The sequence below is a fragment of the Galeopterus variegatus genome, unplaced genomic scaffold, assembly GCF_000696425.1.
Source record: "Galeopterus variegatus unplaced genomic scaffold, G_variegatus-3.0.2 Scaffold638, whole genome shotgun sequence".
NCBI classification, from domain to species: Eukaryota; Metazoa; Chordata; class Mammalia; order Dermoptera; family Cynocephalidae; genus Galeopterus; species Galeopterus variegatus.
The window spans coordinates 353,733-373,852 of NW_007726749.1; the positions used below are offsets into that span (position 1 = coordinate 353,733).

Genomic DNA, 20,120 nt, shown 5'->3' on the forward strand with positions numbered 1-20,120 from the left:
CGGCTGCTGCGCCCTTCCGGCCCGCGGGCGCGTGTCGTGTTCCCGCGTCACCCGGAGCCCCCGGGCAGCGGGAGCGGAGCGGGGGAAGAGGCCGTGGGAGGCGCCGCCCTCCCGGGCCTCGACCTCCGCGTCTCCGCCCTCCCGCTGCATTCGGCCCGCTCCCTCCCTCCGGGGACTTTCCGTGCCGGCTCGTCGTCTGTCTCTGTGCTGTCTCTGTCGCCCGTCTGGGTTCTTCAGCCCTGCTTCCCATCCTCAGCTTCTCCCTCTGCCTCCCCGTCTGCCTCCCAGCCAACCCCGGCCCCGGGACTGTCTCCTCTCCCCCCCCCCCCCCCCCTCTGTGTCTGTCTGTCCCTCCCACGCCAGACCCGCCCGCTTTCGGTTTCCAAGTTTCTGTGTCTCTCTCTTGTTATCTTTACTCTCCCCCTAGGCTCTGGCTCTCTCCTCTCTCCCCTCTGCTTTCTCTGCTGTAAACAACAGCTGCTCACATCTGGGGGCACCTCCCAGGGCCTTCCATGTGGAGGGGGCAGTGGGACAGGCCGCCCCACCTCCTCCTGCCCTGAGCCCCCCGGCTGTGGCTCCCAGCCAGCTGACCTCCTCTCTATGGTGGATGTTTAACACTTAAAACTTCAGTTTTTTAAAAATAACTTTTCTCCAGTGTAGGCCAAGTCAGTTAGAGCAACTCTGGTAAATACAGCAAAGTGTAAAGAACGAAATAAATGTCCCTCAATCCTATTTCCCAGCCATAACCACTGTTACCACATTGTTAGGTTTCCTCCTGGCACCTTTCCTCTGTACTTAAATATTTCCAAATATATGTCTTGAAAATTTTTCTTCCTGAATATCAATTGATATATCAATTGGAATATCACTGACTCCAATTGTCCCAGTGGACAGATGGGCAAACTGAGGCTGTTCAAAAGATCTGAGTTCACTAGGGTTGCACATCAACCCGACTCCCACCTCCCTGGACTCTACCCCAGGTCCTGCTGCTCTCTGGGCTCTCTTTGGCAGGACCCAGGCAAATAATGTCAGAATGAAAAGGAGCAGGGCCACTGGGAGACCCTGACCCACAGTGCTGGACAGCAGGGGCCTCCCATGGCCAGTGCCTCAGCCTGGGGTCAGAGATAATGCACTCACGTGGGCCAAGTAGAGTGGAATTCCCAGGGTGTGGAGCTGCAGGAAGACATTATTGTTCACACTGAGGATCAGAAGCACCTCTCGGGGCCAGGTGCCATTGTGTTTGGGTGCCTGGAGAGTCAGCTCCAGTTGTGAGAACTCCTGGGATGGGAGCTGGGGAGAGACACACACAGACAAGTCAGACTTGCACAGGTTGTGCCACCCAGATCATGGTGATGATGCGTTTATGTGGCTTCCACTCCACTGTCTTGCTTGGCTTGTCCATCCTCGTTACCCAGTGTCCAGAGCAGTACCTGGCCCTCAGCACCTCCTCAGAAAATACATGCTGAACGAATGAAGGTGATTGGTGTCATCAAATCCAAAGAGAGAAAAAAATTGGGATGAGCCTAAACTTCATCCAACAGTCAATCAAGGTTTGTTTCTATTGAGTGCCTGCTGTGTACTGGCCCTACACCCATCTATGTGACTTAGACAGTGCCCTGTGGGGCGGGGGGGAAGTGACCCCTCCCCCATCATCCCTACTCCCTCTTCAGCTGTCCCTGGGTGACTATTCTGCCTCCAGCCCACTTAAGGCACTCACAATTGCTCCAGTTCGCAGTACACATTCCGTGCTATTTTAAACTATTAAAATGCTGGTACTTTTGTTGGTATATTTATATACTTATACCATTATTTTGGCATAAGAATGTAAAGCTGAAATCATTTATGTCTTGCAATATGCCCAGTGCATTAAAAATTTTAATTGATCAATGGTATATGTGTTTAGAATGTTTTCATAACAACAACAACAACAACAATAATAATAACTTATATAGGGCTTACCATGTGCCAAGCCTGTTCTAAGTGCTTTACACATGATGAGGAAACCAAGGCACAGAGAGGTAAAATCATTTGTTCACGATCACCCAGCAAGTAAGTAGGGGGTTGGGATTTGGACCTGGGCAGGCCTCTACTCTCAACCACTCTACTCCCCTGCCACATTTTTCTACACCTTGTTCCAAGAAGGAAAAGAACACAGCGATCCATGGGGCAAAGCTTGTATTGGAAGAATGACCTCTGCTCCGCTCAGAGACTTTCTGAACCAGTGGGTGGAGTGTGAACAGGTGAGTACTGAGACCGAGACAGGTAAATGCCCCAGAAGCCCCACCGACTCAGGACAAAGACAGATGGAAACACTTTACTGAAACACAGACTCCAGCTCTCAAACAAAAGCTAGGAGTCTAAAATCTGACCCCCATGGTCTCCTCAAAGCAATCAAAAAGAAGACTATTTCAAGACGAAACCAAGTGGAAAGTTTTTGGATTTAGCTTCTAATCATCAACTTGTCATTTCCCCAAATGATGTCACAAAGCCAGAGACAGCATTTCAGCTGCTGGAAAAATCTGCCCAGAAATATTTCCGTTACTCAGTAATGACACCATAATCACCCTTTGTTTGTAAGTTTGCTCTTTAAAACAAAAAAGAGCAAATGTTATTTCATTTGCAATGTTTCAAAAATAATTTTTTTTTTTTTTTTGTCTTTTGTCTTTTTCCGTGTCCGGCAATGGATCGCAACCCTCAGTGTTGCCCCCGCACCGGACCAGGGACCGGCAACGGGACCACAACCCTCGGTGTTGCCCCCGTACCGGACCGGGGACCGGCAACGGAATCGCAACCCTCGGCGCTGCTCCCGCGTCTCGCTCAGCCAGTGAGCGGGAACCGGTCTGTATGTGGGATCCGAACCCTCGGGCGGGAGCGCCGCCGCGCTTCCCAAGCGGCGCACTATCCAGTGCGCCACCGGGCCGGCCCCAAAAATAATTTTTTTCATATTAGTGTGCTATGTAGGTTGGTTATTTTAAAATAATTCTTTTTATGCTAATTTATAGTAGAATGATAAGATATGTTTCAAATTCATGTTTGTATAAGTTCATATTTCTGATGAATATTTTCTAATGGGTTTAGAACTTCTGGGTTTGAAAATATCTTGTTTTATCAGTTTTTTTATTCATTGTAAACACTTTAAAAATTAAATGCTGGATTTAATGCTATATTTTGATAAAACATGAAATGGCTATCTAAATGTCAGAGCTGACATTTTCTTCCAGGATTGTGATCACTACTTGAAATTAACCAGAGCAAAGTGACACCTCAGTGGTGTGGGGATCGGGCTGGGCATAGCCGATCTGCCCACATCATTGAGAATGGCCCTGCACCAGCCCCCTTGCCCTGATTTCGTGTGTACTGTTCACTCAAACAACTGAACACAGTTGCACAACATTGTGTATGTAGCCAAACCACTCAACCATACATGTTAAATGGCTGGATTTTTCCTCAGTAAAAACTCTTCAAAAAACAATTGAATGTCAGTAATTCCTCCCGGTTCAGCTTAATCCATGCTTGGCTCTGTGCTGAGCATGTTGTATGTTCTATCTGACTGAAGCAAGGACAACTATTCTCCCATTTTACAGATGCAGAAATAGAGGCTCAGGGAGGGAAGCTACCGAGGGGCCTGCTAGTGAGTGTCAAAGTCGGGAGCCCAGTGCACATGACTCTGGTGCTAGAGTGGAGCCCTGCCCTTGACCTCTGGGCAGCGCACCTGGATCATGTCCTCCCACTCAACCCCACCTCTGTCCCAGACTGCCCCATACTTCATCACTGTCCAGCCCCATCTGTTTGTCCCCACCCAGGGAGAGAACTTCAAGTCCACACATGGTGAATAGATAGGCCCCATAGATTAGTCCATCGCAATCAGGAGGCCACAGGCCGGAGGACAAGGAAATCCATCCTCCACCCCTCAGTGGACACCCACAGGCTGAGAGCAGCCGGGAGCAGGCCCTGAGCTGGGAGGAAGAGCCCCGGGATCACCCAGTCTTGCTGCTGCTCTACAACTGCCCCTGTTCCTCTGCACCTCAGTTTTCTCATCTGTGAAATGGGGCTAAGATAGGGTCAGGAACCACTACCATGTGGGTCTGCAGATAAAGGAAGTGAGAAAAGGGAAGTGGAGGTCAGGGCCCAGCATGCTGGGGGTAAGGGGGTGGGGAGGTTTGTCACCACACACATTCAGTTCTTCTCCTGGAGCTTGCAAACCAAACCCACCACTTGGTTGTCACCAAGTCCCTCCCTGTAGAGTTGGGGGCTGTTGGGTGTGGGGGTGGGAGGCCCAAAGAAGGGCAGTCACTGGCCAGGGTCACGCAGCAAGTGAACAGTTTGGAAACTCTGAGGCTCTTGGGGTCTCTGAGCTCCTGGTCCTAGCTGAAGGCCAGCCGGTTACCAAAAAAACCTAGTCAGGGTTTCCACAGCAAACATTTCCATCCCCACAGCCCTGACTCACCAACAAAGCCACTCACACGCTACTCACACGCACGCACGCTGACTTCCCTCTTCCCTCCAGGCACCCGCAGCCCCAGGCAAAGAAAGGGGCCTGCCTTGTCCCAACCCCAGGCTCCCTTCTGGATGAAATCCTGGAAATTCTGGAAGCGTAGCTGAGGCGGGCAGACGTGCCAGCCCCTGACCCCCAGCCCTGCCAGCCTGGGCCTGCCCCAGCACCTTCCCTGAGCGGGTGGGCAGGAGACTGAGTTTCTATTTTTGTACCAGTGTCCCCAGATGCCATTGTCGGCCCAGTGGTTGGTGGCGGGAAGGGGAGATTTCGGTGAGGAGGCCTGAGCAACTGTAGCCACTTATAGAAAGTCGCTTCCAGCAATTCTTCTAGGAGTGGAGCCTCGGGGCTGCCTGCAGCCCCCACCCTCCTAGGGCCAGACCGGAGGCGGCCAGATTGGAGCCAGCCTTCCCTCTGTCCACCCCAGCAGACCCAAATGGTACACACAAGCAGGGTGGCAGGGAAGAAGTCAAAGCCAGACTGGCCTGAATTCAAATGTGGGCTCCGTCAGTAGCCTGGGACCATCGATGGTCACTATTCCTCTCTGGGCCTCAGTTTCCTGATCTAGAAAATAGGCTAAACTACACTCCCAATTCATAGACTCCTGAGGATTCAGTGCTGTTCTGCTTGCAAAGTGAGTTGTCCAGTCGCTTGGCTTTCATTCCCTCTGACTCCCTCCTTGCGCACTCATCCAGAGGAGCGCCATGGATTAGGGGCCGAGGGGGTAGTGTTAGAGTTGGGCAGGAGTTAGCAGGAACTGAGATGTGCCCCAGCCATGCGGCACTGTGGCATCTCTTCTCTGGGCCTCAGTCCCCCCATCTGTGCAGGGAGGAGTTGGACTCAGCGATGTTCTAGAATTGTGTGGCCCCTGGATTCCAACCTGCCTTCTGGGTGTCCGGGCATTTGCAGTCTGGGAGTCTTGTCTCCAGCCAAGTGGCCACAGAGTGGACTTCCAGAATCCCCGGAGAGATATGCTATTTCTTTCCTAAGGGAGGCCCTGATCCCTCCAGCCCTTCTGGTGGTCAGCCCAAGTCCTCCTCCCTTCCCCAACTCATTGCCCACGTGAGAGGCCAGCGCTGGGCCCAGCCTGGGGATTTCATGCTCCCAAAGGGGAACAGGAGAAGGCACAACTCTGTCCTCAGGAGCTTGGCAGAGAACAAAGCTAACACCTCCAAAGGGCCAGACATAGGGGCTAGCCCGTGGCTCACTTGGGAGAGTATGGTGCTGATAATACCAAGGCCACGGGTTCAGATCCCTACATAGGGATGGCCGGTTAGCTCACGGGGTGAGGGTGCTGCTGACAACACCAAGTCAAAGGTTAAGATCCCCTTACCGGTCATCTTTAAAAAAAAAAAGACAAAGGACCAGACATTAACAGCCCTCCAGGATGGTATACGCACATACATTGTCCCCTTCCTCCCTCTCTTCCTCCCTCCCGCCCTTCTTGCCTGCCTTCATTCCATTATCCATTCATCCATCCACCAGGTATTTATTCCAGGGCTGACTCTGGACCCTGGGCACGCAGCAGTGAGAGAGCAGGAATAATCCCTGCCCAGCCCGTCTGACCTCTATCCATGCCCCTTCATCAAGCCTGCTCCTAATATTTGCAAGGCCTGGGACAAAAATACAAATGGCATCCCTTGCCCTCCTATTCATTCTGATTCTGCCAGCACAGCGAGAGTGCTCATGTGTCCATATGCAGACAGCCCAGCCCAGATGCTCAAGCTCTGCCATGTCCCACCCAATCTCCCACACCTGGCTCAACCACTCTTCAGGTCTAGGGGAGCTCACTCCAGCCATGCAGTGTGTCCTCTAGAGGATGGAACAAGAAAGAGCTCCATGTAGCCCTGGGGGAGGCTCGGCCCATTTGGGCAAGGAATTCTGGGGTCCTGGGTCCACACAGCATGGTCTAGAGGGGAGGGGTGCAGATTCCATGTAGGCACGTCCTTTGGCCCCACAGATTCCCCACCCTGGGGGAGGGATGCAATTGGAAGAGGGCCAGAAAGAGGCCATTAATTCTGGGGTCCAGGGCTGGTCATCAGCCTCCCAGGATGGTCTGAGGGGGACCTGGGGTGCCTCCGGGCTGTCTCTCTCCACTTGAGAGGCCTTGCCTGCCCCTCTGGCCAGGAGTGAGTCAGTGCTGGGGCCTGGCGGGTTCTGTCTGCTGAGGAGTGGGTGGGGCGTCTTTGGCTCCCTCTGAGCTTGCCCAGCGGTGGGTTGAATCAGCGGTTGACCCAGCTCTGCCCCGAACTGGCTGCCCGGGGGTTTGTTAGGAGGACAGCAGATCAGCACAGTCAGCCTGACGGGAATCGCTGAGACACCAGGCGGGTTTCCTGTCTCCGAGGGTCAGGATGTGACCCTGGGACCCCTCCCGGAATCCAGGCTCCGGCCTGCCCTTTGGGGACCGAGCGAGATAGAGCCCCTGCCTAGCAGTCCCTTTGACCGTCTGCAGATCTCCCCACCACACACACACACACACGCGCGCACACGCACACACACGCGCGCGCACACTGAGTTCTTGGCTGCCACCGCTCACCTGCTGCCCACCCACAGGAAATCTGAGGATTCTGAGGCCACTCAGGGACGGATGGGAAGGCTGTTTCTCTGTGCCAGGGACTGAAGAAGGTAGCCATAGGTTGGGAGGGATCGTGCTCACTGCTGAGACAGCTGCCACCCCCACTACCGCTGCCCTCCTATGTTTCTTGCCTCTGGGCCTTTACACATGCAGTGCTCTCCGTCTGGAATGCCCTTGACCCCACTTTTGGCTAGACGCAGAGCCTTTCCCTAATGCCCCTTTCCTCCACATTCAGTCCTCGTCCTCCCGTCACCCACAGCTCCCTGCACCTCTCCTCCTGCCAATTCTATCACTCAGTACCAAGACTACTCATGCCACCTCCACCTCCACTTTCTCTCTGCATCAGCACTGCCCAACGCAGGCTGGGCACAGGGCAGGCACCTGGCGAGGGCTGCCGGAGGGGGACCATTGGGCCGTGGGCCCTATTCTTGGGGACTGCCTGGGGAGAAAGGTGTCTCCAAGGGAAACTGCAGGTTTCTCAGTGGTTATAGCATTAGAATCTGGCAGATCATGGGCCCAACCCTTGGGGCAGGGAGGCCAGGAGCAGCCGGTGGAGGCCCAACTCTGTGAGGCTGGACCTCAGTCTGCCCCTCTGAAAATAAGTTCGTGGCCCCTGCTTCATCGACCCTGTAGCAATAAAATTTGAGGTTCAGATTAGTCAACGTATGTGAAGATGTTCTGTAAACTGTAACATGTCCAGCAAAATGAGGGTGTTTACAGGTGAGAAATGGAGCCGAGAGGAGAAGGAATAGTAACAGTAACCGCAGCTCCCATGCGTGGAGCAGCCGGTTTGCGCGGGCCCCGAGCTCAGTATTTTGCCTGCACCACCCCACGGGATCGTCACAATCACCTGTGAGGTAGGCAGTGTGGTCAGCTCCATGTCTCCCTTGGGAAAACCAAGACTTGGAGCTGTGGCCCAAGGCACTGCAGCTGTAAGTGGTGGAGCCAGAGTTCAATTGGAGGGCTGTCTGTCTCCAGAACCCCTGCATCTAGGTCACACAGCAGTGCACTCATTCATTCATGCATTCATTTATTTATACATTCAATAGTTATTTGGAATATGCCAGGCCCTGAGCCAGTTTCTGCTACTCCACGATTCTTAGGTGAGCCCTTGAACCCAACAAAGTTGTGTCTATTGGAGTGGGGAGGAGGATCCTCTGCACACAAGGTGCTGGCCAGTGACAGATCCAGGACTGGACCCTGGGTCTCCCAGATCCCAGTTCTCTCCACCACCTCCTCAAACTAACAGCCCTTGCAGCCCGGCTCCTCAAATAAAAATTTGGATGCTCAGGGCTGGCTGTGGCTCACTCGGAAGAGTGTGGTGCTGATAACACCAAGGCCACAGGTTCGGATCCTATATAGGGATGGCCGGTTTGCTCACTGGGTGAGCGTGGTGCTGACAGAACCAAGTCAAGGGTTAAGATCCCCTTACCAGTCATCTTTAAAAAAAAAAAAAAAAAAAAAAAAAAAAAATTTGGATGCTCAATGGGTTGAATTCTCTGGAAGAGGCAGAGAGTGACAGGGAGATTCTGTTGTCATAAACTCTAGGACCTTGGAACATGACATGAGTTCCAGCGGAACCCACCATGCCCCTAAAACCCCTCCGATGACTGTCGTTGCCACAGGATAAAGACCAGCTCCTTAATAAGGCGATGGGCCCTTCCCGCCCCTGCCGCCCGCTCCCTCTGCCTATGCGTTCACTCTGTCCTCTGTTCTCCCCCTCAACCTGTCTCACTCGGGGAGCTCTTGGCTGTCCTTCATGTCGTTGCTTTCTCCGGGAAGCCCTGCCTAATCCCACGGCAGCTGAGGAGCCCCTGCCCTGTGCTCCTTGAGAATGCACCAAGCACTGGTCCTGGCTGGCTGTCTACACACCTGTCTCTCATAGATCTGGACACTTAGCTGGGGGCCTTTCTCTGACCCTGGCTTGCTGTTGAGTGATTAGTGTCAGGGGATCCCAGCCACCCAGAAGAGGTACAGGGACCTGAACATCAGAACAAACAAAATGAACTTACAGAGGGTAATCTTATTTTCCATATCATTACCAAATTTGAAAAAAATGACAATGGCTATGAAAACCACATGAAGTGTGTTTGGCACTATCTGTGGCTTGGGGATTATCAAAGCCCACAGTCCTCAAGGCGAGCAGGGTGGTGGGGAGCAGTCCCCCTGATATTGGTGGTCTGGGAACCTTCTTATCACCCACAAACACAGGGGAGCTTAACAGTTTTGGGGGCAGCCTGGCCATAAGTTTACCCTGAGCTGACACCACTAAATTGCTATCAGGACCTAAGGCCACATCAACCAGGTGTGAACTCTAGCCCAAGCAGGCTGGACACCTCCTGAACACTGAGATCCACTGGGGAGCGAGGTGACAGCCTGACTCTGGAGTCCCTGGGGATCGGGTGTGAACTCTGGTCTTGGGCTCCACCTCTCTGGGCTGGCCTCAGCTTCCTCCTTTGAGAAGTGGGGGTAATAACCAACTCTGGCAGTGGGGCCCTCGGGAGGCTTAATACATATGAGATGCTAATTCCTGGCACATCATGGGCCCTAGCACAGTGCCTAGGACATGGTAAGTGCTTAATGAATGTATTATTATTATTATAATTATCAAGAGTGACAGACTTATCAGACAGACTGCTGGTGGGCCTCAGGAGGGATCTCCTGAAGAGAATATTCTGAGGCTGGCATTGCTGGCTTTGGATCGCTGAGAAGCTGCCTAGTGGAGTCACAGATGTTTCATGGGGGACATTCGAGGGAGGAAGATTCAGGCTCAACTGAGGGAAGCACTTTCTCAAAGTCTGGGCTGCCTGGAATGGAGCTGCCTCCTCTGAGAAGCCGTGAGGTCCCTGTCATCACAGGTGCATAAGCAACAGCTCACCTGGTCCACCCCATCCCCGGCTCTTCTCCACTCAGTCGTTGGCCAAACCCACCTGGGTAGCACCCAGTCCCTGCTCCCAGAAATGCCACCCCTTATGGGGCCTGTGAGAAGCCCACATTACTCTCTTGTCAGGGGCCCTGGTGGGGACTCTGCCACCACCCCAGGGACAGCCACAAGGAAGGCACCCCTCATCTCACTGGGTTCCCACCCAACCTAGCCATGGGGTACTCACATTTGGGAACTTCAGGAAGAGGACGTGAACTTCGAGGATAGCATCGGGGACCTGAGCCACACAGCCCTCAGGGACCTGGCTGGTGGTATATGTCACCTCACCCCTCTTGGGGTCCACTGGTTGAAGGTCACAGTGGATGGTTTCTGCAACACCTGTTGGGGAAACACAGCCAGAAAAAGAACCAGAAAAGAATAAGGTGAGGACAGTTATCCCCACCCTCCCAGTGCCTACTAGGTACCTGGTATAGGCTAAGGGCTTTATGCATCTTCATGGCTACCCTATGAAGTGGATGGCATTGTGTCCATCCACGATGAGGAAACTGAGGCTCAGAAAGGAAAAGTCTAGGGCCGGCCCGTGGCTCACTCGGGAGAGTGTGGTGCTGATAACACCGAGGCCGTGGGTTCGGATCCCTATGTAGGGATGGCCGGTTCGCTCACTTGGTAGAGCGTGGTGCTGACAACACCAAGTCAAGGGTTAAGATCCCCTTGCCGGTCATCTTTAAACAAAAAAAAAAAAAAAGAAAAGAAAGGAAAAGTCTAGGGCCGGCCCGTGGCTCACTCGGGAGAGTGTGGTGCTGATAACACCGAGGCCGTGGGTACGGATCCCTATGTAGGGATGGCCGGTTCGCTCACTTGGTAGAGCGTGGTGCTGACAACACCAAGTCAAGGGTTAAGATCCCCTTGCCGGTCATCTTTAAAAAAAAAAAAAAAAAAAGAAAAGAAAGGAAAAGTCTCTTCTTGCCCAAAGTCACAGTGCTACTAGGTGTAGGGTTGACAGGTAAAAGACAGAACACCTAGTTAAATTCGAATTTCAGAAAAACAATGAATGAATTTTCCACATAGAGGACATACTTATACTCCAAAAATTTCATTGTTTATCTGAAATTTAAATTGAAGTGACCATCTGCTATTTTTATTTGCTACACCTGGCAGCCTTAACTGTGTGGCCAGGCCTGCATGCGAGCCCAAGCCTCAGGGCCGGTTCCCTCCAAAGGAAGGCAGGAGCTGAGCCCTGGAGACAAAGCTTTGGCTCCTGGGCCTCGAGGAGGAGGCAGCGGGAGGAACGGTCCGAGGGATGAGAGGAGCCAGGAGGGCGGCCCAGGTCTGGTGCGAGGCTGCCGGAGTAGGCCGCAGAGCCCGCCACCGGGCCGCCCGGAAACGCAGGTCCTGAGGGAAGGGAATGGAATTTCACCCTGACCCAGCAGAGGAGGAAGAGGAAATGAGGCCCCTACACCTCGTATGTCCTGAGGAATGTGCCGGGAAGGGGGGCTCCGGAGGAGGGAAGGAGGACGGAGAAGGGGAGACTGTTTGGAAGTTTGTGTCTCCATCTTGTCGCGCTCACTTCCTGTTTTCTTGGAGATCAAAGAGGGGCACGGAGGGACTGGCCTCACGTCCAGCTGACGCCAGCTCAGAGGAGGGGGGCTGTCTGCAGCTAAGCCAGCCTCCTTCCCCACCTTTCCACAGCTCACCAGACTCAGGCCCCCCAGAGGTCAGAGCAGGATGTAGGACGGCCACCCCTCTCTCCATCCTGGGAAGGAGAAGATCAGAACAAGGACATGTGGCCAGCACCCAGGTCTGATAGGTCCTTGCTCCGGCCCTATCCTGAGTGTGCCAGGGACTCCAGAGTGCCTGGGCAATGTGACACTTGAATTGAAAGCAAGGCCCCACCTGGGTTTGAATCTCAGGCCCAAGGCCTACTAGCTATGTGGCTGTGGTGAGCGATTTCACCACCTGGGGCTTCGGTTTCCTGGTCTGTAAATGAAATAAGAATAGAACCCACACGATTTATAGAGGTTGTTGGGAGGACTCCATGAGACGGGGCATATGGCAGCTCTTTTTATTATAATTATTTTACTGACCTCAGTTACTGTAGAAGAACTGATTAAGAGGTGGGGTGAAGTGGTGGGATGGGGCAGCCTCCAGGTGAGGATCATCTGGGAGGGAGGTCACTGAGGTCTCCATCACCCTATTAGGCTCAAAGGCCAGGGCCATCTCCTACTGTCTCATCCCTTCCTGATCCACCTGCCCCCCAGATCTCCCCGACTCTCCCTTTCCCTATCAGTGAGTACAGGCTCCTTGGCTGTTACCTAGTCCAAGCCCCTCCTATACAGATGAGGAGACTGAGGCCCAGAGAGGAGGGACATGCCAAAGTTACATAGCACATGGCTGACCAGGCCCGGCCTCAGACCCACCTCTCCTCACACCACCCAGAGTCTAGCCTACAAATTAGTGCAGCGCCTCCCTCCTTCCCTTCGGACTTTCCCTGCCCCCTCCCCAGACTTCCAGGAACCCCAGTTCCTCCCGGATTTGCTGGATTGCTGGGGCTGCCCAGGGCCACCTCCTCCATGCCGTCAGCCAGTGGGAGAGGCCACAGGCCTGGCCATTATGTAATGATCAGATAACAGGCCAGGCTGGGAGATCAGATAAGAGGTCCATTTATTTTGGGGCCTTTTCGAATCCTGGCCGCCCCCACCCCTGCAGACGAGAATGGGGAGACAGGAGGGAGCATGACGCCTGGGCCTGTCTCCCGGAGCCTGAGGCGGGCCCAGACCAAGCTGAAAACAATCCCCTGGCACCAAGGGAAACGCCTGGGCCTCCCAGGACCCCGGCTGGAGGAGGTGCCACTGGGACCCTGGGTGACTGGGGCCCCTGAGGGAGAGGCCCAGGAGCCACCTCCCCACCACTATTCCCTCCTCCTCCTTCCTCTCCCAGGAGCACAGCAACCTCCAGGACTTTCCAGACAGCTAACCCCAGCACCGTGGACACCAGAGAGGATAGTGGTCAAGAGAAGCGGCTCTGGAGCCAGAGGCCTATGTCAAATTCCAGCTCTGCCTCTTAAAAGCTGGTCACCTTGAGCAAAAGCCTAACCTCTCTGAGCCTCAGTTTCCCCATTTGCAGACCAGCAATGATCACAGTAGATGCTTCCGAGGTACTGTTTTGCGGCTTTACACGAGTTAACTCAGTTGATCCTCACAGCTTGCCTATGAGGTGGGTGCTGTTGTTATATCCATTTGATACACAAGGAAACTGAAGATTAGGCAGGATAAAGGATTTGCCGGAGGTTACCCAGCTACTAAGTAGGGACTGCATTTGGCTTTTTTCGCTGCTTTTTTGGCAGCTGGCTGGTATGGGAATCCAAACCCTTGACCTTGATGTTATCATCATTACACTCTACCGAGTGACCTAACCAGCCAGGCCCAGGTCCTGCATTTGAACCCAGATGGCTGAGCTCTAGCAGCCAGCACACACTTTGCAGCTGTGTGTCAGTTTGAGGAGGTAACCTGGATCAGTGACTGGAACCCAGCAGGTGCTCTGGACACAGTAGCTGTGAATGTTATTTCATAATATGAGGGCAGATACTTTTTGACAAGGGTCTTTTCTGCTGAAAAGTCTGCCCCCTCTTCTTCAGTCACCAGACAACCCTTTACTCTTTTCATTCCCAGCTTCCAGCCCACCCACTCCCCAGCTCCCAGCAAGAGCTCCATGCTCCTCTGCTTCTGTCTCTCCCACGGCTCCCCAGTGCTGGCAGGGTCAAGTTCACACACTGCAACCTAAAGTAGAGTTAAAAGTGCAGGGATCTCCTGGGGCCCCACCAGGGTCCTGAGATATGGAGCTGGCAGAAACTGAACCCAGTCGCAACCAGGTAAATAGCACACTAAAAGCACCATTTCCACGTGGGTAGCCCACCATAGCCACCATAATTGCCATGGCTGCCATAACAGCAGCTGGTCTCTATAGCAGCGGTCACAGCCACCATGCAGATGGCACGCCAGACTCTCAACTGCACTGACACAAGGAGAGGCACAAACGGAGACCCCAAAAAAATTTTTAAAAAGAAGAGGTCCTCTCCCTCCACAAAGCACACCACTCCAGAGTAATAGAAGAAGCATCTGATTTATGATAATAGGGGAGGACTTGATCACACCTGTCTCAGCCCTGGACAGATCGTCTAGGCAACAACCATCAGAGGAACAGTTAATCTATCAGATGGAGAGAACAAATCTGTGGTTATTAGAGCGGGGAGGTGGAGGGCAAGAGGGAGATGGGAAGGAGCAGGGAGGAGATTGGATGAGAGGCATAAAGAATAGGTATAATTTGTAATAATGAATATGCTGGGGCCGGCCCGTGGCTCACTCAGGAGAGTGTGGTGCTGATAACACCGAGGCCCCGGGTTCGGATCCCATATAGGGATGGCTGGTTCGCTCACTGGCTGACCGTGGTGCTGACAACACCAAGTCAAGTGTTAAGATCCCCTTACCGGTCATCTTTAAAAAATAAAAATAAAAATAGTGAATATGCTAATTTTAAAAAAAAGTGCAGGGATCTGACAGATGCCAAAGTTTCAGATCCTGATTCTGCCACCTTCCAGCTTCCTTCCTATGCCTCAGTATTATTATCTGCAAAATGGGGATGATGATAATCCTCATACTTTCCTCATCAAGTTGGTGAGCGTATTGGTAAAATGACACAGGCACAGCTCTAAACCAGCTCCTGATGAGTGGGGGTTGCTCAGGAACTGACAATTTCAGTATGGTGCAGTCACAATTACTTATGCCCAGTCAGTGGGGAGATGTGGGCTCTTCCCCCAAACATCCCTTGCTCCCTGTGTCTGCCATGCCCTTTCCCAGACTAATGGTCATCCTTTATTTGACCACCTGGCCAAATCCTATTCATCCTTCAAAACTCTGTTGTGAAAATCTCATTGGAAACTATTCTTCCTTTCTTAGGTGCATCAGTAACTGGATGTCTTTCCACAACCACATATGCCCAGGTGTGTCATTTTTTCATTTGTCTGTGTGTCTGCACTCTCAGCAGAAAATGCGTTTTTCCACAACAGAGAGTCCAGACCATCCTGTGTCCCAATCACTCAGCCCAGGGCTCAGAGCAGGCTTGAGCGTGCATTTGCAGAATTGGATTATCAGGTCTGCCTCTAACTTGCTGGATGACCTGCATCAAGTCCCTCACCATTCTGGGACTCAGTTTCCCCATTTGTACTGGATGGGGAGGAGAGAGCTATGAATAGGACATACTCCAAGTTCCTTTGGGGGTCTGACATTCTGAGGTTCCATCTGGGGATGAAGGCAGAAAGAGAGGACAGGGCATTGATGGGGCTTACCAAGAGTAGAGGCAGGGTTCCAGGGGTTGCACTCTAGGTGGGAGGGCCATTCTGGGGGCAGTGGAAGGGGAAGATTGCCCAGAGTAAGATCAGGCAAAAGGTCATCATGTCCCCTGTGGCAGTACGGTGCAGTGGTAAGGCCCCAGGGCTCAAGCCCCAGCTGCTCATTTCTGGGCTGTCTTAGTTGGGCAAATTCTTTCACCCGCCTGTGCTCTAGTCTCCTCCTCTGTAAAATGGGAGTTACAGGAGTGTCTATTTCCTAAGGCTTTTGCGATGGTTAAGTCTGATAATATACACAACATGCCTAGAGCAGTGTCTGGCATACAGTAAGCGCTGAATAAATGTCATACTCATCTCTTTGGCCCCCACCCTGCCATAGGCGTTGAAGCCTGGATGAGGGGCCTCTTCTGCCTCCAGGGCTGATACCCCAAAGCCTGGGCCGGAGCTAGGGGGTGGGGGGCCCAGAGCCAGGGCAATCACCTCTCCAAGTCTCCAGTGCCCAGGCCTTGATGTTCTCATCTGTAAACTGGGCATAGAGGCAAGGAGCTGGCACACTGCCTGACCCACTGAGGACACAGGAGAGGTGGTCACCTCCTTCTCGCCCAGATCTCCCCTCAGGCCCTTGAGCAAATGGACAGGCCTGTCGTCAGAGGGCCCAGCACTGACCAGTCTGTGACTACGAGCAAGTCCCTTTGTCCCTCTAGGTTTTAGTGTCACCATCTATCTGTCTGAGGCCAAGGAGAACCTTAATAATTATGTCCCCACTGTCCCCAGGGATCTACCCTCTCCTTGCTCACAGTGCTCCTACTCCAACCTCTTTATTCTCCTGGCAAATGGAAAGCTGCACCAGAAATGCAGCCTAGAAGAGATGGATATTTGTGGCCTCTGTCCTGTCACTAGCCCCCCTCCAGTGAGTCCCAGACCCTTACACAGGTGGCCCAGCAGCATGGGGACTCCAAATCAGGCCTGTGACCCACCCTCCAGCGAACAATCATCCCCACTTTAGAAACACTCTTCAGTTCCAGCCACCCAGCATGGGCCATGAGCCCCAGCAACCTTGCTTCTGGGACGCTACGCAAATAAAATAATCCAAAATACAGGAAAACGTTCATGTACCAAAAACATGCATCAAGGTGGTATTTATAATTAGAACAAAAGGGGAAACCACCTAAATATTCAACAGTAAGGGATTCGCTAGGTGAATGATGGCACATTTAAGGGACAGAAAATTCCAGAACTGCAACAGGATGTGGTCCACATCACCACATGTAAACCTTCTGGGATACAAGCAGGGTACACAAGGCTCGTACATGTTGAGCAACCTAGATTAAAATTACCTTAAAAAGCTAGACCAAAGCTAGCTAGCAATTTGCCCACATGCTAACTGTGCCGATATCAATACAGGAGTCTTCAGGTAATTTCCCCCTTATCTATGAATTTTTGTTTTTTGAAGCCTGGCTGAGGCAAATCTATGGTTAAATTCCTTTTTAAAAATCTCTACATGCTTGTTCTTAAAAAAACCAATTCCAACATGACAGAAAAGTGTGTCTTAGAAAATGAAAGTCCCAGGGCCGGCCCGTGGCTCACTTGGGAGAGTGCGGTGCTGATAACACCAAGGCCCCGGGTTCGGATCCTATATGGGGATGGCTGGTTCGCTCACTGGCTGAGTGTGGTGCTGACAACACCAAGTCAAGGGTTAAGATCCCCTTACCGGTCATCTTTAGAAAAAAAAAAAGAAAATGAAAGTCCCCTAGAGAGAACACCATGCTGGAGAAATTAACATTGGTGCACATCCTTCCAGAATTTTCTCTACGCATAGATCGTGCATTATTATCATTTTATGAATACAGACATGGAATTGTTTGGACAACTAACGGGGTATCCCAGACATCTGTCAACAGTAGAATGAGAGTACTTTTAAAAGTTTGTGGAAAACTAAAATTAAAAGTAATACAAATCTTTCCATGAACTTTTGGAAGTACCCTCGTATACATATACAACTGCCTTCTTCTTGGTAATCTCTGCATGATATTTCATTGCATAAAAATTTATTTAATGTGGCACCTGTGATGGACATTTAGGTGGTTTCCAGCCACTGGGTTTTTGTTACAGGTACCTATGGACCATACATCTTTACAGTGTTAGGCAAGTAACTATAGGGCTGACTTCGGCAGGTTGAGTTGTGGGGGCAAAAAGTTACAGTGTTAACAGATTTTGCTGAGTTGTGCTTCCAGAAGACCGTTTTTGGACCCATTTTCAACCCTTGCAGGCTGAATGAGGGTGCCTGGGTCACTCCCACCCCCGGTGTAGAAATCTGGGCTCCACACCCTGGCCCTGATCCTCATCTGCCCTCCGTGGGCCTCGGTTTCCCATGAATTGGGTAAATGAGTTGCTGGGGGCTGAGTAATGCCCTTGAGCCTGTGATCACTGGGTGCTGGGACAGCTCCGACCTGCTCATAGGAGCGGACTGATAAATTTCCAAGCGTTTTTTGAACTGGTTGTTAAACATGGCTATTATTAAAAATTAAATTAGGGCCGGCCCCGTGGCACACTTGGGAGAGTGCGGGGCTGGGAGCGCAGCGACGCTCCCACCACGGGTTCGGATCTTATATAGGAATGGCTGGTGCGCTCACTGGCTGAGCGCGGTGCGGGCACAACACCGAGGGTTGCGATCCCGTTGCCGGTCCCGGTCCGGTACGGGGGCGACACTGAGGGTTGCGATCCGTTGCCGGACACGGAAAAAGACAAAAAAAAAAAAAAAGTTATATATTTTTAAAAGGTAATAAATATCAAAACTCATTCCTTCCTAGTTATTTTACTCCATTTACTGTTCTCTATGCTCTTCAGGTTATCTACTTCTATGGTATCTGTGTGGTGGAAACACCAGATAACAGTGTGCTTGGCTTCCCAACTCCGCATGTGTGAGTTGGTAGCTTGAAGTCAGCCGTGTGGGAATATTTACACCATGGAAATCGACAAAGCTACAAATCAGGTCCTCGCACCCATGCTTGGTTATTTATCAGTACGCCACTGCCTGGGATCCTATAAAACCAGACCCTAACTGTCTGCATGGATGTTTCTCTAATGACCAAGAGGAAATGAGATGAAAGGAAACGGGAGGAAGGCTCCAAGCCCTGGAGGCAGATCTTGGAGCTCAGGGAGTGTCTGTCTTAGCTGGGTGAACTTGGCAGGTCAGAGCCTCCATTTTCTATCCTGTAAAATGGGGCTGATAATGGCTGCTGTTTTGCAGGGTGATCGTGAGCCACATCAAGAGGGGTTGCTGTATCATGCGTGCTTGAGAGCAAATGCTCTGAGGAGCCACAGGCCTGGGGTCAAACCCCTGCTAAGTCACTACATTCCTCTGAGACTCAGTTTACTCTCTGTCAATGAGGTGGTGGTAAAAGAGCTTTAGAGACCAAGGATTAGGGAGATTAGTATGCTGTGGGGCATGTGAGGTGAGGGGGTGGAGAGAGTGGCTGTCGCTGCTGCTGTCCCCTTCTCCTTCCTCCCCACACTCATGGCTCTCTCCTGCCCCCACTCCTCTAGGAAGCCTCTGGATGCTCAGGTGGTGAAGGGGTATCCTCAGGGATAGCCAGTGGCTTGAGGTAGCTGAGGGGCAGAGCTCAGCAGGGACCCACAGGCTGAGGAGCCCTCACAGAACCCCTAACCTGGGCCTGCACCCCCAACCTGCACCCTTCTAGGGAGGAGAAAAGGGGGATACAGGCTGGGGCAGAGAGCAGTAGTCTCATCCTGTTCAAAAGGTCCTGGGAGCCACTCAAAGGCCCTGGGCATGATGAGGGTGGAGAAATTTAAAGCTAATGAAACCACAGCAACAACAACACAGAAACAACCAGGAGCAGCCTGCCCCGGAGCTCTCTCTGCAAGTGTTAGCTCAGCCCCATCTTCCCAGCAGCCCTGGGAAGTTCTGGTGCCATTCCCACCTTGCTCAGAGGCCCGAAGGCGGTTCTCCAAGATCACACCTCGAGGAAGTAACATGGTGAGATTTGAACCCAGAACCCATATTCTGAACTCAGGTCACGGGTCCTCCTTCCCACACACTCCTCAGATGGAAAACTCAAGGCCCAGAGAGGGTAGGGAACTCCCTGGGACTGCACAGCACTCTGGGACCTGGGCTTCCTGGGGAGAAACTGGATGTAGCTGGGGTGGGGGGCAGAGGCCAGAAGCCAGGGTTAAGGTAAATAACTCCTCCTGGTTTGCCTGAGACTTTTAACACTAAAAGTTCTGAGTCTGGTGAAACCCCTCAGTCCCAAAGAACTGGGATGATCAGTCACCCTCCAAAGCCCCCACATTGGCTCCACTGGATATGAGCTCAGAACACAGGGAGGAGGCTGGGAGCACTGGGGGCCTGGTTTGCACCCTGGGGGCCAAGTCTCCCCACCCCAGGTCCCTGGGCACCTACTTGTGGGGCTGAGGCTGCAGACGGCCAATAGCAGGGCAGCGGCCAAGGCGAGCATGCCACGGTCCATGCTGTCCACCCGGGACTCTGTGCGCTGGGACTTATCCGGTGTCCAGGGGCAGGGCTGCGGGCGGGCACCAAGGCTGGCGTGGGCTCACGCGGGGACCCGAAGGGAGCAGGCAGCTGAAGCAACGGCGTCCCTGCTCCAGCCTTCTGGGGTGGCGGCCGAGGGGTCAGGAGAAGTGGGCACAGGGGCACAGGGACGCAGGGCCAGGCGGGGGACCGCTGGCCGATGGATGGGCGGGGAGGGGGTGCTGGGCTCCTGGGGACAGCAGCAGCTGCACCGGCACCGGTCCTGGCCTGTGGACGCAGATGGAGGCTGGGGTCTGACCTTCAGCGGCGGGGAGCTCC

General features: G+C 52.7%; 1 protein-coding gene across 1 annotated transcript in view; it reads right to left on the minus strand.

The window, feature by feature from the left end:
- Positions 1-20,120, minus strand: part of ENG (endoglin) — a 34,361-nt gene extending 14,241 nt beyond the window's left edge. Inside the window, exons 1-3 of the mRNA XM_008570860.1 lie at positions 19,713-20,120; positions 10,178-10,329; positions 1,138-1,290 (exon numbers count right to left, since the gene is read on the minus strand). Of these exons, the coding sequence (XP_008569082.1) occupies positions 1,138-1,290; positions 10,178-10,329; positions 19,713-19,779 (372 nt within the window). The 5' untranslated portion in view covers positions 19,780-20,120. The remainder of the gene's footprint in view (positions 1-1,137; positions 1,291-10,177; positions 10,330-19,712) is intronic.